The 14,787-nt window shown below is 46.6% G+C and overlaps 1 protein-coding gene across 6 annotated transcripts in view; it reads left to right on the top strand.

The window, feature by feature from the left end:
- The window catches only part of RHPN1 (rhophilin Rho GTPase binding protein 1), a 96,025-nt gene that overhangs the window by 29,741 nt on the left and 51,497 nt on the right, over positions 1-14,787 (top strand). For 3 of the 6 annotated variants that reach the window (XM_075581458.1, XM_075581454.1, XM_075581466.1), the window contains one exon: positions 11,317-11,432. The exons of the other annotated variants lie outside the window; for them this stretch is intronic. In XM_075581458.1, the coding sequence (XP_075437573.1) occupies positions 11,317-11,432 (116 nt within the window). The remainder of the gene's footprint in view (positions 1-11,316; positions 11,433-14,787) is intronic. 6 annotated transcript variants of the gene reach the window in all.

Raw genomic sequence — 14,787 nt, 5'->3', positions numbered from 1 at the left:
GCGTCTTCTCTGCCGCCGCCGCTGGTTCTCCGCCGGGATCAGGTGGATGGCCGCTGCTCTCCGCCACTGTTGCTGATGCAGCCCGTCCAGGTTCTCCAGGAGACGTCCCGAGGAGGGTTGTCGCCCTGGCTGGGCGGGAGCCATCAGAGGATGCCGCTAACTGGGTCATCTTTTCCGCAGCTCGTGAGCGTTGGCCCTGAGGGGCTTCTTCGCCTGACCGCGCACGGTCAGGGCACTGGGCATTATTGTGGCCCATTGGTTGGCAGTGCCGCAGCAACTGCCGGTGCTTCTCCGCCACCGGTGGACTAACCCCAGCAAGGGGCAACGGAGTCCAGAGCGGAGTTGCCTGAGCGCTGGGCTCATTCCAGAGCTCCTCCGCCGCCGGTGGACTAACCCCAGCAAGGGGCAACGGAGTCCAGAGCGGAGAGGCTTGAGCGCCGGGCTCTGGGAGGGGATAAGTGGGTCGGATCATCGCCAGCTTCAGCTGCTCGAGCCGCTCTGCTGGGGACATCTCTCCCTGCGCAAACATCAGGGCCAGCAATTCTGGGTAAAATGGACTGGCCGCCGCAACGGCCAATACCTCTCCTGGTGCAAGACCACCCGCTCCCTCCACATGTCTGATGGTTACAGCAACTGCAGCTGTGGATCTTTGCTCAGCCTGCCGGGTTTCATGCTCACCGATTGCTGTCTCTCTCTCAGCCTTGCTGGCTGCTGCTCCCCGCGCCGACTTGATGCACTCCTCTGGTCTCAGTGCCCGGCTCCAGTCAGACGGATGGCCGGCACTTTGGTTCTGGAGGAAATGCTTCTCACAAGTAGGGGAACAGTGAGGAGGTGCCATATCTTGTGTTATATGTTGTACACTTTGTGTTCAATATCTTTAGTCCCAGGAACTTGCAATTACCATCAAGTTCCCACTGGATCACAGTACCCCGCAGAATACTGTAATCCAGGTCCAGTTCAGTCCCGCCAGCTGCCACCAGTTAATTACAAGCCTGTCACGAGAGCTTGCGACAGGCTGTAATTGACACCAAAACTATATATAAATATATATATACCTGGGTTTGAACTGGGACGAGACTTAAGATATAATAAAGTGATTTTATTCCTTGATAAAGGTGAACACAGCAAATATGTACAAATAACAGGCAAAATATAGACACTTACTTAAAAGATGAAAATAATGAAAACAGTCCCAGCTGGACTGGCAGTTTCATGCAGCAATCAACCCAAGACATTGCATGGCATTTCTTCTCAGCAATCAAGATGGTAAAGCACAACAGGCCTGATGACATGCAGGCCTGAAGATCATTTGCATGCAGAACAATGGACAACATGAACAACATGAACATGAACAACTTGGGTAAAGGGTGGCTTTGACTTATATATCATTTTAACTTCCTCCTTCCCAGTTTACGGCTCCGTGCCGTCTAGTAAATCCTCTTTGAAGCTTTTGAAGCTAGGGTTGGAACTCCATGGTCAGTGTGAAAAGTTACACTTACCCTGGTTAATTCCTTTTGTCCGTTGGGCCAAGCATAAGCAATTAGTCACTTAGTCTTTGATGATCAGGTTTGTAAATTCTCCTTTCCTGCTCATCACAACAGGGGTTCTTCAGGACTCAACCAAAATTTCATATTTACTGCAAATCATTGCATAACTTTAGTTCAGTAAAACATACAGTCAGGTGAGATATATTACTGCATTCTGTGACACCTGACGTTCGTAGGGAGACCCAACATTACATTGTAATATGAACATTAATAGAGATATTAATATCTGGCATTTAGCAGCAGGTACATATACAGTGTTTAGACTCTCAAAGATCGGCTGACTCCCGCCAATACACGTATGTAATTCTTAGCTGGTTCAGCCAAGGACATCTCATAATATTCTTATATTTATTAAAGTTACTCACTTTTGATATCCTGTTGGGGGTAGCCCCCCCCCCCCTGGCCCCATCAATAAAACCTTTTGAAGCAGGCTGGTAGCTCCTCGCATAAACAATTCCCCTGTGAAGCCAGGCTCAAATCTAGCAGGATGTCCTATTTAGCATACAGAGGTAACCCAGCTTTAAGGTGTCAAGACCATTTGGTTCCTGGTACGCATTACAAAGGCAGGCAGAGGTTATTAGCATTTGGGATGCGCATTGTAAAATTGCCCCAGTGAGCCACAAATATCAAAAATATATGTCCCCCATCTGCATCTATCATGTGGGGTTCTAAAACCTTCTCTTCTCTAAGACACCAGCTCAGAATACCTCGCTGGCAGGCAAAACAGGTTAAAATATCCCCCCTTTCCCCTCATGCTCCAGACATCCCTGCCCTGCAGCTATTTCACATAAGAGGCCACCCATACAAGGCAATCCACTTACACGCTGACACAGGCAGTTGCAGGCCCATGAGGCAAAGGGAATACACAGATAACGCATTAGTTAGCCCACTGGGCTTACACAGTTAACCCCTGATGACCCAGTGTGTGTGTTATGCAGGTACTGATTAACCCAGACATTACAATGGGACAGGGGAGAATACATTTACACAGGGGAATAAGCATTTTCATGTTATTTAACAAGGGTTAAGTCACAGTTCTGGGCCTCAGCCCAGTTAACCCCTTGTCTCCCTGGCGAGGTTAGAGGGGGGCCCTTGGGGGGTAACCCCGTTAATCCCGGGCCAAACCCTCCCTACCGTCACAAGGAGCCCCTGCTCCGAGGAGCTTACTGTCTAATTGGCTATTTTAATCCATCTCTAGGGTCCCTGATTTTCTGGGCTCAGTATCAAAGTAATGAGAAGTGACACAAAGGTATAGAAAACAGAATCCAAGAGCGTGAGATGCCAAAAAAATAGAGGGATCTCTGAAACCTCAGGTCGGTGAGACCTCTGCAGCAGTTCACATAGAACTGCCCCTTAAAGGTGGTGTTCTGGAATGCACCGTCTCCAGAGACCCGGGCCATATTATTTTTCTGCCCAGCTATTGTATTTAAAGGGCAAGTCCATGTAACTCTCCAAAAGGAAAAATGAGGGCATAGCCCAAAAACAGTACATCAAAAAACCCCTGTGTGCAATGTCCGAGATTCATACAGTATATAATCAAAACCGCATCTATATGCAAGTCCACGTACACTTTAGGCTTATTGATCCCACAGACCAATTTAAGTCCTCTTGATTGAAGTAACATATATCAGTGTAACATTTCAACATGAATCCATGTGAACAAAAGAAACAGAGGTCTACTCCTCTTTGGAAGACCCTGATGTGATATGCAGTATGTCCCTCAACATCTAATGTTATACACAAGATTAGAAATTAACAGCCCATAGAGCTTCATTGAACAAAATTGCTTTCATTGAGAGACAATAGAGGTACTCAAAGGATCCCTGTAGGTTTGGGCTTCCTTTGGTGTGCTCCAGACGTATATAAGAAGCACCGCGACAAAGAAAGAAAAGCGGTGCCCAGCACATTGAAAGGCTGAGGGCTCGTACTTGCAGCCGTATGAAAAATGTGTTGGCACATCGCAAAAAACAGGGTAAAAAACATTCTACATTCCAGCCCTCAGTCTTTCAATGTGCACCACTATTCTTTCTCTGGCGCTGAAACTCCAAAACACTAGCAATTTCATTATATATATATGTATATATGTATATATATAAGTATATGTGTGTGTATTAAGCTATAGAACAATCTCCCTTTTGCGTGCGAACGGAGCTTAAAGCTGCAGTTCAGTCAATATCCTGCATGTGTGTTTTTTTTTTAATAAATCAGTTCTGTAGTAAGAAAAAATACTTTTAGCATTTTCTGTTTTTAAAACAACAACTTTGAAAGACCAATTTTCTTGTATTCTATTTTAACAGCCATTTGCTAAGGCACTGCCCCTTCATGTCCTGTTACAAGCCCTGGCACACCTCTTTGTCAGCCCTGCCCTCCCTCTAGCACATGTCAGTGCAGGAGTGCTCATGAATATTCATGAGCTTCCACTGAGTGACAGAAGCAGAGGAAAAACATATTCCATATCTAAAGATTTTGCCAAATTTCGCCGATGAATACATGGAGAACGAATTGACTGGCAGCTATGCAGTTCTTTAGGTAATTAGAGATTGCACACATGAAACTATTGAATTAAAAAATAAATTAAAAAAAGACTGAACTGTGTGTGTGTGTGTGTGTGTGTGTGTGTGTATAAATATAATATATATATATTTTTTTAATGTATAGAAGAATATTGTTACATTATGTACATATATATATATATATATATATATATATATATATATATATATATATATATATATATATATATATATATATATATATATAATACTGAGTTAAGTTATGGTGAGTAAAAAAAGTGACAAAAACCCTCCACAGGAAAGCAAATATGCAAATATAGCTGTATGCTCATCTGCATGTCTTAGGCAGGTCTGCAACCCCGCCTTTCCCCATTATCACCCAGCATACAGCACTTTCACTGCAGCAAGGGATTCTGGGAAATGACATGCAAATGAGCACACAGTGTCACTTTTTGCCTCAATAACCATTTTTAACATGGTTCCCTATAGGCTTAAGCTTGCTGCATGGTCACAGCTTTGAGCACAGCCAGGGTTAAGGTGCATACCCAGAAAACCACCCACAGACAGCTGTTTCAACCTTGATGGGTCTCATCAGTGTGGGGTTGATTTTACTGGGATGCAAGAGAGGCTTATGGGATAGGCCAAACCATAATACTGAGTTAAGTTATGGTGAGTAAAAAAAGTGACAAAAACCCTCCACAGGAAAGCAAATATGCAAATATAGCTGTATGCTCATCTGCATGTCTTAGGCAGGTCTGCAACCCCGCCTTTCCCCATTATCACCCAGCATACAGCACTTCCACTGCAGCAAGGGATTCTGGGAAATGACATGCAAATGAGCATGTCATTTCCCAGAATCCCTTGCTGCAGTGGAAGTGCTGTATGCTGGGTGATAATGGGGAAAGGCGGGGTTGCAGACCTGCCTAAGACATGCAGATGAGCATACAGCTATATTTGCATATTTGCTTTCCTGTGGAGGGTTTTTGTCACTTTTTTTACTCACCATAACTTAACTCAGTATTATGGTTTGGCCTATCCCATAAGCCTCTCTTGCATCCCAGTAAAATCAACCCCACACTGATGAGACCCATCAAGGTTGAAACAGCTGTCTGTGGGTGGTTTTCTGGGTATGCACCTTAACCCTGGCTGTGCTCAAAGCTGTGACCATGCAGCAAGCTTAAGCCTATAGGGAACCATGTTAAAAATGGTTATTGAGGCAAAAAGTGACACTGTGTGCTCATTTGCATGTCATTTCCCAGAATCCCTTGCTGCAGTGGAAGTGCTGTATGCTGGGTGATAATGGGGAAAGGCGGGGTTGCAGACCTGCCTAAGACATGCAGATGAGCATACAGCTATATTTGCATATATATATATATATATATATATATACAGCAAATATAAATACCACATGTGGGTGCATTTGCATATTTTTGTTTGTTTGAGAATTTAAAAGAAGTATGTTTTCTTTCCAAAAGGGGTAAGCTATAGAACAATCTCCCTTTTGCGTGCGAACGGAGCTTAAATCTTGATCATGGGGGGAGAAAGCAATATATGTCAATGTAAGGTTCTCTTATTAAGCCCTCCTTGTCACAGAATTGGCAGCTATTTTATTTATTTATAAAATGTTTTACCAGGAAGTAATACATTGAGAGTTACCTCTCGTTTTCAGCTATGTCCTGGGCTATGGGAGGGGAAGAGTATAAGGCTTCGTCCATGGTTCTTGCTGGCGCGCTGAGGCTGAGGGAAAGCGCGCTGTCCGTGGGCGTGTCGGCGGGCGGGCCAGTGACGTCACGGAGCTGGTTCGCCCTCATTGGACGAACCGCTCACGTGACCGGCCCTGCGCTCCGGCAAGCGGGAAAATTTAAAATTTTCCTATGACCTACGCTTCCGCGCAAAAGCGTGCGCGGAAGCGTAGGCGAGCCCCTACTAAAGCCGCTCTCATTGCGGCTGTAGGGGCTCAGTGCCGAGCGGAAGCGCGCAAGCACTAAACATGGTCGCGGCCTAAGAGAGCACTTTACTTGCTGCTGTTATTCACACAGTGTTGCAAGAAAATGGTAAATGCCCCCCCCCCCACGCCCCAATATTTACACACCAACTTTTTAGAAAAAGATTTATAATAGTATTTAAAGCCGCAAAACGTGAGACTGTATGGATTAAAAATAAATAAATTGGTTCAGTAGTGTTAAATAATACTGCATTTTTTTTTTTTTTAATTTAACTCTTCTTAATGCCATTTTTGAGTTTTAAAACATTCTTTGAAGCGGATTTTAACCAATAACCCAAGCAGTGCAAGATCTTTGCAACACTTTCCTGTTTATTATTATTTGTTGCCAAATGTTCCCAGCAGTTTGAGCTGCAAACTGGAACTGCTGAGTTAGGCCTGGGACATAGTACGGTGAGCCGCGCTGAGCAGATGCACTTACCCCCTGCATCTGTCATCAGCGCGGCTTTAGCAGTCGCTTCCGCATGCGTGCGGAGGCTCAGGTATTTTGGAGAGACAGGCAAATTTAAAATCTGCCGCTCAGGGAAGCGGAGGAGCGGTCACGTGACCGCTCACATCCAATGGGAGCGAGGGACTAGCCCCGCCTCCCGCCTCTGATCCGCCTCCCGACACGCCTCCGGCCTGCCTCCGCCCCTTCTATGCACCGCCCCCAAAGCGCGCTCACTGCCTCGCCTGCCAGGACACAAAAAAGCTCCAGTTTGAGCAGGCGAGGCAGAGCAGGGGCGCTGATCAGCGCGGCCCGAGGCCTTACACTGACTGAAGCAGGCATTATGTTAGTCACACAATCAGGATTTTTACACAGTAACAGGAGCACCAAATGATTGCCATCTTGTGTAAGAATGTAGAATTATACATTGCCACATGCTTTACTTACACCAATAAGAAAAATATGGAATAATATAGTATTGCTGCTTTAAAGATATCTTTAAATGTATTTAAAATTACTTGTGTCTAGAGAAGACACAAGTGTCACCATCATTAAACCCTTTCAACCTTTAAACTCCAGTAGTTAATTTTGGACTTATACGGGACTGCACCTTTAAGTTTGTGGTTGGAGAAAACTGTCCGTGACCTAGTGACACCTAGTATAACAGCCGATGATAACCTGTGCCTGGTGAAATTGAAGCTTTCTGATTGAACATGTTGTTGTTTTTAATTTATTTTTGAATAAATATAGTAAAGCGATTGGCCCCGACGTGTTCTATTAGGAGCCAGCATAGATACAGTATGTACACAGCAGTCACGGCAGTGTTAAAGGGCTGATTTGTATGCTTAGTGTTCTGTCATACAGACGTTTCTCACTTTGATCTCATGAGGTTTTGTTTCCTATTCACAACATTCCCCTTCCTCACTCTCTCTCTCTCCCTCCATTTCAGCAACAAATCCTTTTGGTCCAGACCTGAATCCGCAGACGTGCTATTGATCTGACACAATGGCCAGTTCTCAGATCAGACTGTTTTGTTACGTTTTCGGGAAGTTCTCTTTGGGGGGCGTGTGGCGATCGCTATAGAACTGAACATAATGTCAGAGGAGTGGCAGTCAAAAACGGTTATTTTATTCTTCTCTTTCTTTGGACTTTCTTAATGGACTTTGTACACACATTTGGATTCTGTTTTAAAATGACTTGGAATAACTCACATTACAGGAGCAATCCAAGCAAAATCCTACATGAGTGTTTTTTGTTTTTTTTTAATTCAACTCCGTCATTTTTAATGAGTTTTAATATACTGAGCATCCTTTGATTTCTACAGCAGGCTGTAGCACACTTCCCCAGCAGTGCAAGACAACACTTTCCTGTTTGTGATAATTTGTTGCTAATATTTCCAGCAGTTTTAGCTGTATGTAAACTAACAATAGATAATGTTACCTTCGTGTAACACAGTTCCCCCCTCTGGGAGATACACTGCATTACTATGTTAGTGTGGTGCTGAGGCATACCTGCTGGTTCAGGAGAGCCGAGTAGCCGCAATGGTAAGGGACAACAGAACAGGCTTTTGGGGTTCTCTGGTTCTATATCAGTGCTTCAGCCCCTCCAGCTGTGATGGGCTCCTGGGATGCAGGGCGCTGGCTCCCACCACAACACTTCTTACACCTTCTGCCCAGGAACTGACACCAAGGCAGAGGTATAGTGAACAGATATATTTATTGGTCATACTGCAGCAGTTCTTCACTCAGCAGAGATGTTGATGTCCAAAGTCCCAGAACTTCTGGATGGTGCTTATCCGATAGTATGGGGCCTTGGGTCTTGATGGTCCCCAGACCTTTAGGCCTTGGGTGGGCCAGCTCATCCACGCCATGGGAGAGTCTGGCAGCCCATGCTCTCTCCTTCGCAGGCAGAGCAAGACTAAACCAACTTTGCTACTCCCACTTGAAAGTCTCTGGAAGGAGCAGGCTCATGGACTGTACCTATCTCTGATAGGCTGTACACAGGCCATGAGTCACCACCTTACTTCCTTCACTTGCAAGTGGAGCATAAGGGGAGGTCACTGGCCCATATTTTAACCTGTTACTGCCTGGAGCTAACAGGACTTACATAACGGTTATACTATGTGGGAAAGAGAGGTATTATGCGACATACCATGTTACATTAGTAATATAAGAATATATTGTAGCTGCTGAGTTACACTGACCTGAAGGATTAATTTGAAATTGAAAGGCAGCCATTTAGTGAACCCTGGGAAGCAGGATTTTGCTGATAGATCACGGGACAACGAATTGATCAGCAACTTGGGTATTTAGTTTTCAATAAAGGTAATCAAAGGCTGCATATATTAAAACAAAAACGTTAGCTTTTTTTTTAAAGCGTCTTGGATTGCTTCTTTGAATGACTCTTGTATAAACTGTAGTATTAAAATAATCTTATAAAATGAAAGAGAAGATATCTAGAATAAAGCAGTTTTTAATCAATGTGAAAAGATACTCTCCCCTCATATGTACTGTATAAAGCATTTGCAAGAAAAACAAAAATGCAATAAGTTGGAACAATAAATCATGAAACTTTTTTGTGCAATAACAAGAGTTGCATAATGGAAAGAAAACAAACAAAATGACCCAGGTGGCCGTTTCAAACCGACCCATAATAGACATTGTGTGTGGGAGGCGATAATATGATTGAGTGTTGTGAACATTGGCCTTAAATGGAATTTAAAAAGGCAAGTAATATGTATTAAGGTGACCAGTGCAGTACCTCTGGATCATTTCTGGGACCAGTGATCTTTAATATCTATATTGGCTATATTACAGGAGGTGTGGGTGGGAAATATGCCTATTGCAGGGGATATGCCACAGGGTTGGCACTCCAGGAAGAGTTTACAAAATGATTTGATTTAGGTAGATTAAAGGAATGGTGAAAAGTGGGGCAACTATATACTTAATTGCCAAAAATTGTGCACTTGAGCAAAAAAATACAGAGGCAGAGTATGTTGTTGTTGGCACTATAATGCTAGCTACTATAGGGGTCATTATTTCAGATGACTTAAAAGAAAGCAATGGGTAAAGCTAGCAGGGTGTTTGGTTGTATAGGGAGAGTTATTAGAAGCACAGAGAGAAAGGTAAGGATGTCACTTTATAGATCATTGGTGAGACTTCACCTAGAGAACACTTAAAGAGATATCTTTCGAAGGTCATAAATTAATTGGGGATTGTACTAAAATGGGCTACTGAAATGGTGCCTGACATACATCTTATCAGGAAAGACTGAATTACCTTAATATTTACAGCTTGGAGGAGAGAATAAAGAGAAGGGCTCTGATGATAAATACTTTCAAATATACTGTATATAGGGTTTCAACAAGGTAGAGGAGGGAAGCATATGTTAGGCTAAGGCCCCGGTCACGGCGCTCTAATGCGCGCCCGCGCTTTCGGCTGCGCGTTCCGGCGATTCCCCGGTCTGCAGCTCACTGCAGGAGCAGAGACCGGGGGGGGCGTGCCGCAGGAGTGACGGGGGCGCGGCCATGACGTCACCCGGCAGGTTCGCCCTCATTGGCTGAACCGCCGGGGGGCGTGCCTAGCCGCTCGACGCGAGTACCTGCTCTCAATTCTATTGAGAGCAGGAGTAGCTCTCGCGCGAGCGCTGCGGCCCCCCCTCGCAGCGGGCCCGGCGCCGTTGCGGGGAGGGCTCTGGTGAGCGCAGCGTCCGCCACAGCGGACGCTGCAGCATGCAGCGGGGGCAAGGCCTTAGAGACAGAAGTGCTACTGTATAACAAGAGGTCATGCTCTGAAAATGGAGGGTGGCAGGCTCGGGAAACGCAACTACTACTTCAGGGAAAGGGTGGTTTGGTGGCGTGGCCTCCCAACAGAGGTGTTAGGGTCTAATGCAGTAAGGGAATTCAAACATGCTAGTGATAGACATAAGGCTGACATAAATATGCAAGCAAACCAATAATCAAATGGGGTCTGAGGTACAGAGGTATTACAACGGATAAGAAAATGGGCGGCAGGCTGGATGGGCCAAGTGGTTCTTATCTGCTGTCAAATTCTATGTTTCTGATTATGTATTGGATACAATTTGGCTCTAACAGTCCTGTGTCTTAATACAGGGGTGCCCACACTTTTAAGTTCGCTCTCCCCCATGCCTACGCCCCCCCCCCCTCCTTACCTGCTCTCGGGCTCCACGCGTCATATGGCGTCACGTGACGCGTTGTCAAGGCGACGCGTCAGGGAAGAGCCGGCTGAGAGCAGGTAAGTGAAGTTGCAGAGGCCTCACGCCTCCCACGGCATTTAATTTACATGCCTGGGGGAAAAGCGCGGGGGCTCTGCCACCACGCGTCCCCTTAGAAAATCCCACGCCCCCCGGGGGGGACGTGCCCCCCAGTTTGTGCACCGCTGTATTAATATATTGTATTGTCTTCGTGTGTAGGACTGCAGGAATTCTACACCGAAATACCCCATAGATTGGATACTTAAGAGAAAAGGGGGAGTCCATTAAAGGGTTACTGCGTTTTTAGTGGGCCGGGTAGAATAAGGGATTAAATGGTAAGAATATTTTACAAGTGCGATATTGGCAGATGTTTGTATGCGTTAATAGACAGCTAAAGATCACTTTCATAAACCTTGTGGACCTACCTAGTATGCTGAGATCAACCCAGTTTAAGGCATTAGATGGCAAGATGTACAATGTTTTATTTATTCGTTAGGGGATTCAAAAATATAAAAGGTTTTCCGTGCTGCTGAGAACCTAATTCCCCTGTACACGGGGTTAGTAGCTGTTCCAGCTGTGTGTAACCTAATGGGGGAAATTGTTACTTTCTTACAGGGCTGTGACCCATTTGCTCAGACACAGCGCAGCAAACTACAGCATCGCCGGGCTCGAATCAACCAACAGATTAACAAGGAGATGAGAATGAGAGCCGGGGCTGAGAATCTGTTTCGGTTAGTGTCAAAGGGATTGAAGTGCGTGTGGGTTTATTGCTGCTTACCGTATTCACCTTTTTTAGCTTGGCAGATGGTGAATCATGCCAGAAACTAGACACACAAAGCGTGAGTCTGCACGTCTCTCTAATGGAAATGTATCAAACACTCCAATATAGCAAAGTTCTACTGCTTCAGGCTTGTCCTGGAAATGACTCGATATTAAACAGACTGAACACTGGAACCTGTCAGGAAAGTGTATTTGTGGGCACTCCTAAAAAGATGACGTATATTTTTGTTTGGTAATGCTCTTTCCCAGATCAAGTTTATTTAATATCCTGGTGTGTGTCTAGCTTTATTTATAATCCTTAAATACTGCACAATTCCTACCCATCCCCTGCCTCTCTCCCTTTCCTGTGCCCTTCGAAGTGCTCGCTCCCTCTCTAACAAGTTCCTCTCTGTACATGACTTCTTTCTCTCACACTCTTTTGTTCCTATAACGGAGACCTGGCTCACTCAGTCTGACTGCGCTGGAAGCTGCCCTCTCCTATGGTGGCCTTTCTGCCCCACTCCGCGCTCTGATGGCATGGGTGGAGGCACGGAGCTCCTCTCTCTGCTGTTACCGTACCCTTCCTATTACTCCCTTTCTTGCTTTTCCCTCCTTTTTGAGGCTCACACTGTCTCTAGATCTTCTCTCCTCTCCCTGTCCACGTGATGGTCATCTGTCCCCCACCTACCTCTACCCATCCCCCTTCTGCCTTTCTCACTTTGAATCCTGGCTCTCTTTCTTTCTCTCCTCAGACTCCCCTGTTCTTCTCCTTGGAGACTTCATCTTCCACATTGATGACCCCTCTCTCTCTTGGGCTTCCCACTTTCTCTCCCTAACCTCTTTTTTTGGCCGTCAACCGTGAACTGCAGCCAGCACCTACAAGGATGGCCACTACCTAGACCTTGTTTTCACAAAAATATTTTCTCTCTCTGATTTCTCCATTTCCGTCTTTCCTCTCTCTGACCACAATCTCATCTCATTTTCTCTCTCGCCCTTCTCCATCTCCATCAACCCCTCGTTTCTGCAGAAACCTGTGCTCTATTAACCTATCAGCTTTTGATTCCACTTTACGCTCTTCCCCCTCCTCTCTGTTCTGCTCCAGACCCCAACAACCTGGTCAGGAACTACAACTCTGCCTTATCCTCCTCTCTTGATCTACATGCCCCGCTTTCTCTCTGCTGTCCTCGCCCTTCTAACCTCAGACCCTGGCTAAATTCCCACACGCGCCTACTGCGTTCCTCCACTCGTTCCTCTGGAGGAAATCTCACACTCTCGCAGACTTCCTTCACTACAAATGTGTCCTATCCTGTTTCAACTCTGCCCTCTTTCAGGCGAAACCTACTTTTTTTCACTAATCAACAAGCACAAGTCTAACCCACGCCGACTCTTCTCTGTCTTTGACTCTACTCAGACCACCCTCAGCTGCCTCTTCTTCCTCCATCTCATCTCAGGACTTTGCTGACTATTTTAAAGAAAAGGTGGAATCCATACGTCAGAACATTCCCTCTGTTTCCTCCTCCCATCCTACAACGCTTCCTATGGCCAGGTCCCCGCTGGCTACTGCAGCGCCCGCTGTGGCAGACGCTGCAGGGACAAGATCCGCCCCACAATGGGGCCGGGGCCGCTGCGAGGGGGGGGGCACCGTGCTGCGCTGACAGCAACTCCTGCTCTAAAGAAAATTGAGAGCAGGAGTTGCGCGCAGTGCTAGGCCATGCCCCCCGGTGGTTCAGCCAATGAGGACGAACCTGCCAGGTGACGTCACGACCATGCCCCCATCACGCCCCCCTGTCTTTCCCCCTGCAGCTCTCTGCACTCGACTGCACGTGCCGCCTGCCTCGCAGGCAGCGGGGCCGCAGCCTAAGGCTGCGTCCAGGGTGAATCCAGCTGGGCGGAGGTGCGCTGAGGCTTAGGGAAAGCGGGTGCTTTCCCTGGCCTTAGACCGCGCGCCGTCCGGGGGCGTGTCAGGGGGCGGGGGGAGGCTGTGACGTCACAGAGCTGGTTCGCCCTCATTTGGCAAATCGCTCACGTGACCGGCCCTGCGCTCCCGTGAGCGCCAAAACTAAAATGTTCTTAAGACCCACGCTTCTGCACGCTTGCGGAAGCCAACACGAGCCCCTGCTGAAGCCGCTGTCATTGCGGCTGCAGGGGCTCACTGCCGAGCAGCAGCGCGCCTCAGCACGGATCAGCGCCTAAGCGCTGACCATGCCTGAGGCCTAACTCTCCTCCCCATTCCCACCCATCGCCTAAAATCTCTTGCTCCTACTATAATCTCTATGCTCACACACATTTTCTCCCTTGGGCTTCCCGCTTTCTTTCTCTAACCTCTTCTTTTGGCCTTCAACAGTGGACTGCAGCCAGCACCCACAAGGATGGCCACTACTTAGACCTGGTTTTCACTAAAAACTTTTCTCTCTCTGATTTCTCCATTTCCCCTTTTCCTCTCTCTGACCATCACCTCATCTCATTCTCTCTATCTCGCTTCTCCCCTTCGCCACCTCCATCTACCCCCCGGTTCTGCAGAAACCTGCGCTCTATTCACTTACCTGACTTTGAGTCCACTTTAAGCTCCACCCTCTCCTCTCAGCTCTGCTACAGACCCTGACAACCTGGTCAGGAACTACAACTCTGCCTTGTCCTCGTCTCTTGATCTACATGCCCCGCTTTCTCTCTGCCGCACTCGCCCTTCTAACCCTAGACCCTGGCTAAATTCCCACACGCGCATGCTGCGTTCCTCCACTCGTTCCTCTGAACGCCTCTGGAGGAAGTCTCACACTCTCGCAGACTTCCTTCACTACAAATTTATGCTATCCTGTTTCAACTCTGCCCTCTCTCAGGCTAAACAAACCTACTTTACTTCACTAATCAACACACACAAATCTAAGCCACGCCGACTATTCTGTCTTTGACTCTCTACTAAACCACCCCCAGCTGCCTCTTCTTCTACCATTTCACTCAGGACTTTTCTGACTATTTCAAGGAAAAGGTGGAATCCATTTGTCAGAATATCCCCTCTGTTTCCTCCTCCCACCCTACACTGCTTCCTAACTCTCCTCCTGCCTTCCTTGACTCTTTTTCCGCTGTCACAGAGGAGGATGTGTTACTACTGATCTCCTCTTCTCCCTCTACCACTTGCCCTCTTGACCCCATTCCCTCCCATCTCCTAAAACCTCTAGCTCCTACTATAATCCCTACGCTCACACACATTTTTAACTCCTCCCTCTACTCTGGTACCTTTCCCTCCTCCTTCAAACATGCAACAGTTATACCATTACTCAAAATCAGCAAGCTTAACCCTACCTGTCTTTCTATCTATCAACATGTCTCCCT

The sequence above is a fragment of the Ascaphus truei genome, chromosome 2 (genome assembly GCF_040206685.1).
Source record: "Ascaphus truei isolate aAscTru1 chromosome 2, aAscTru1.hap1, whole genome shotgun sequence".
NCBI lineage: Eukaryota > Metazoa > Chordata > Amphibia > Anura > Ascaphidae > Ascaphus > Ascaphus truei.
This window is presented reverse-complemented; position numbering and strand designations above follow the sequence as displayed.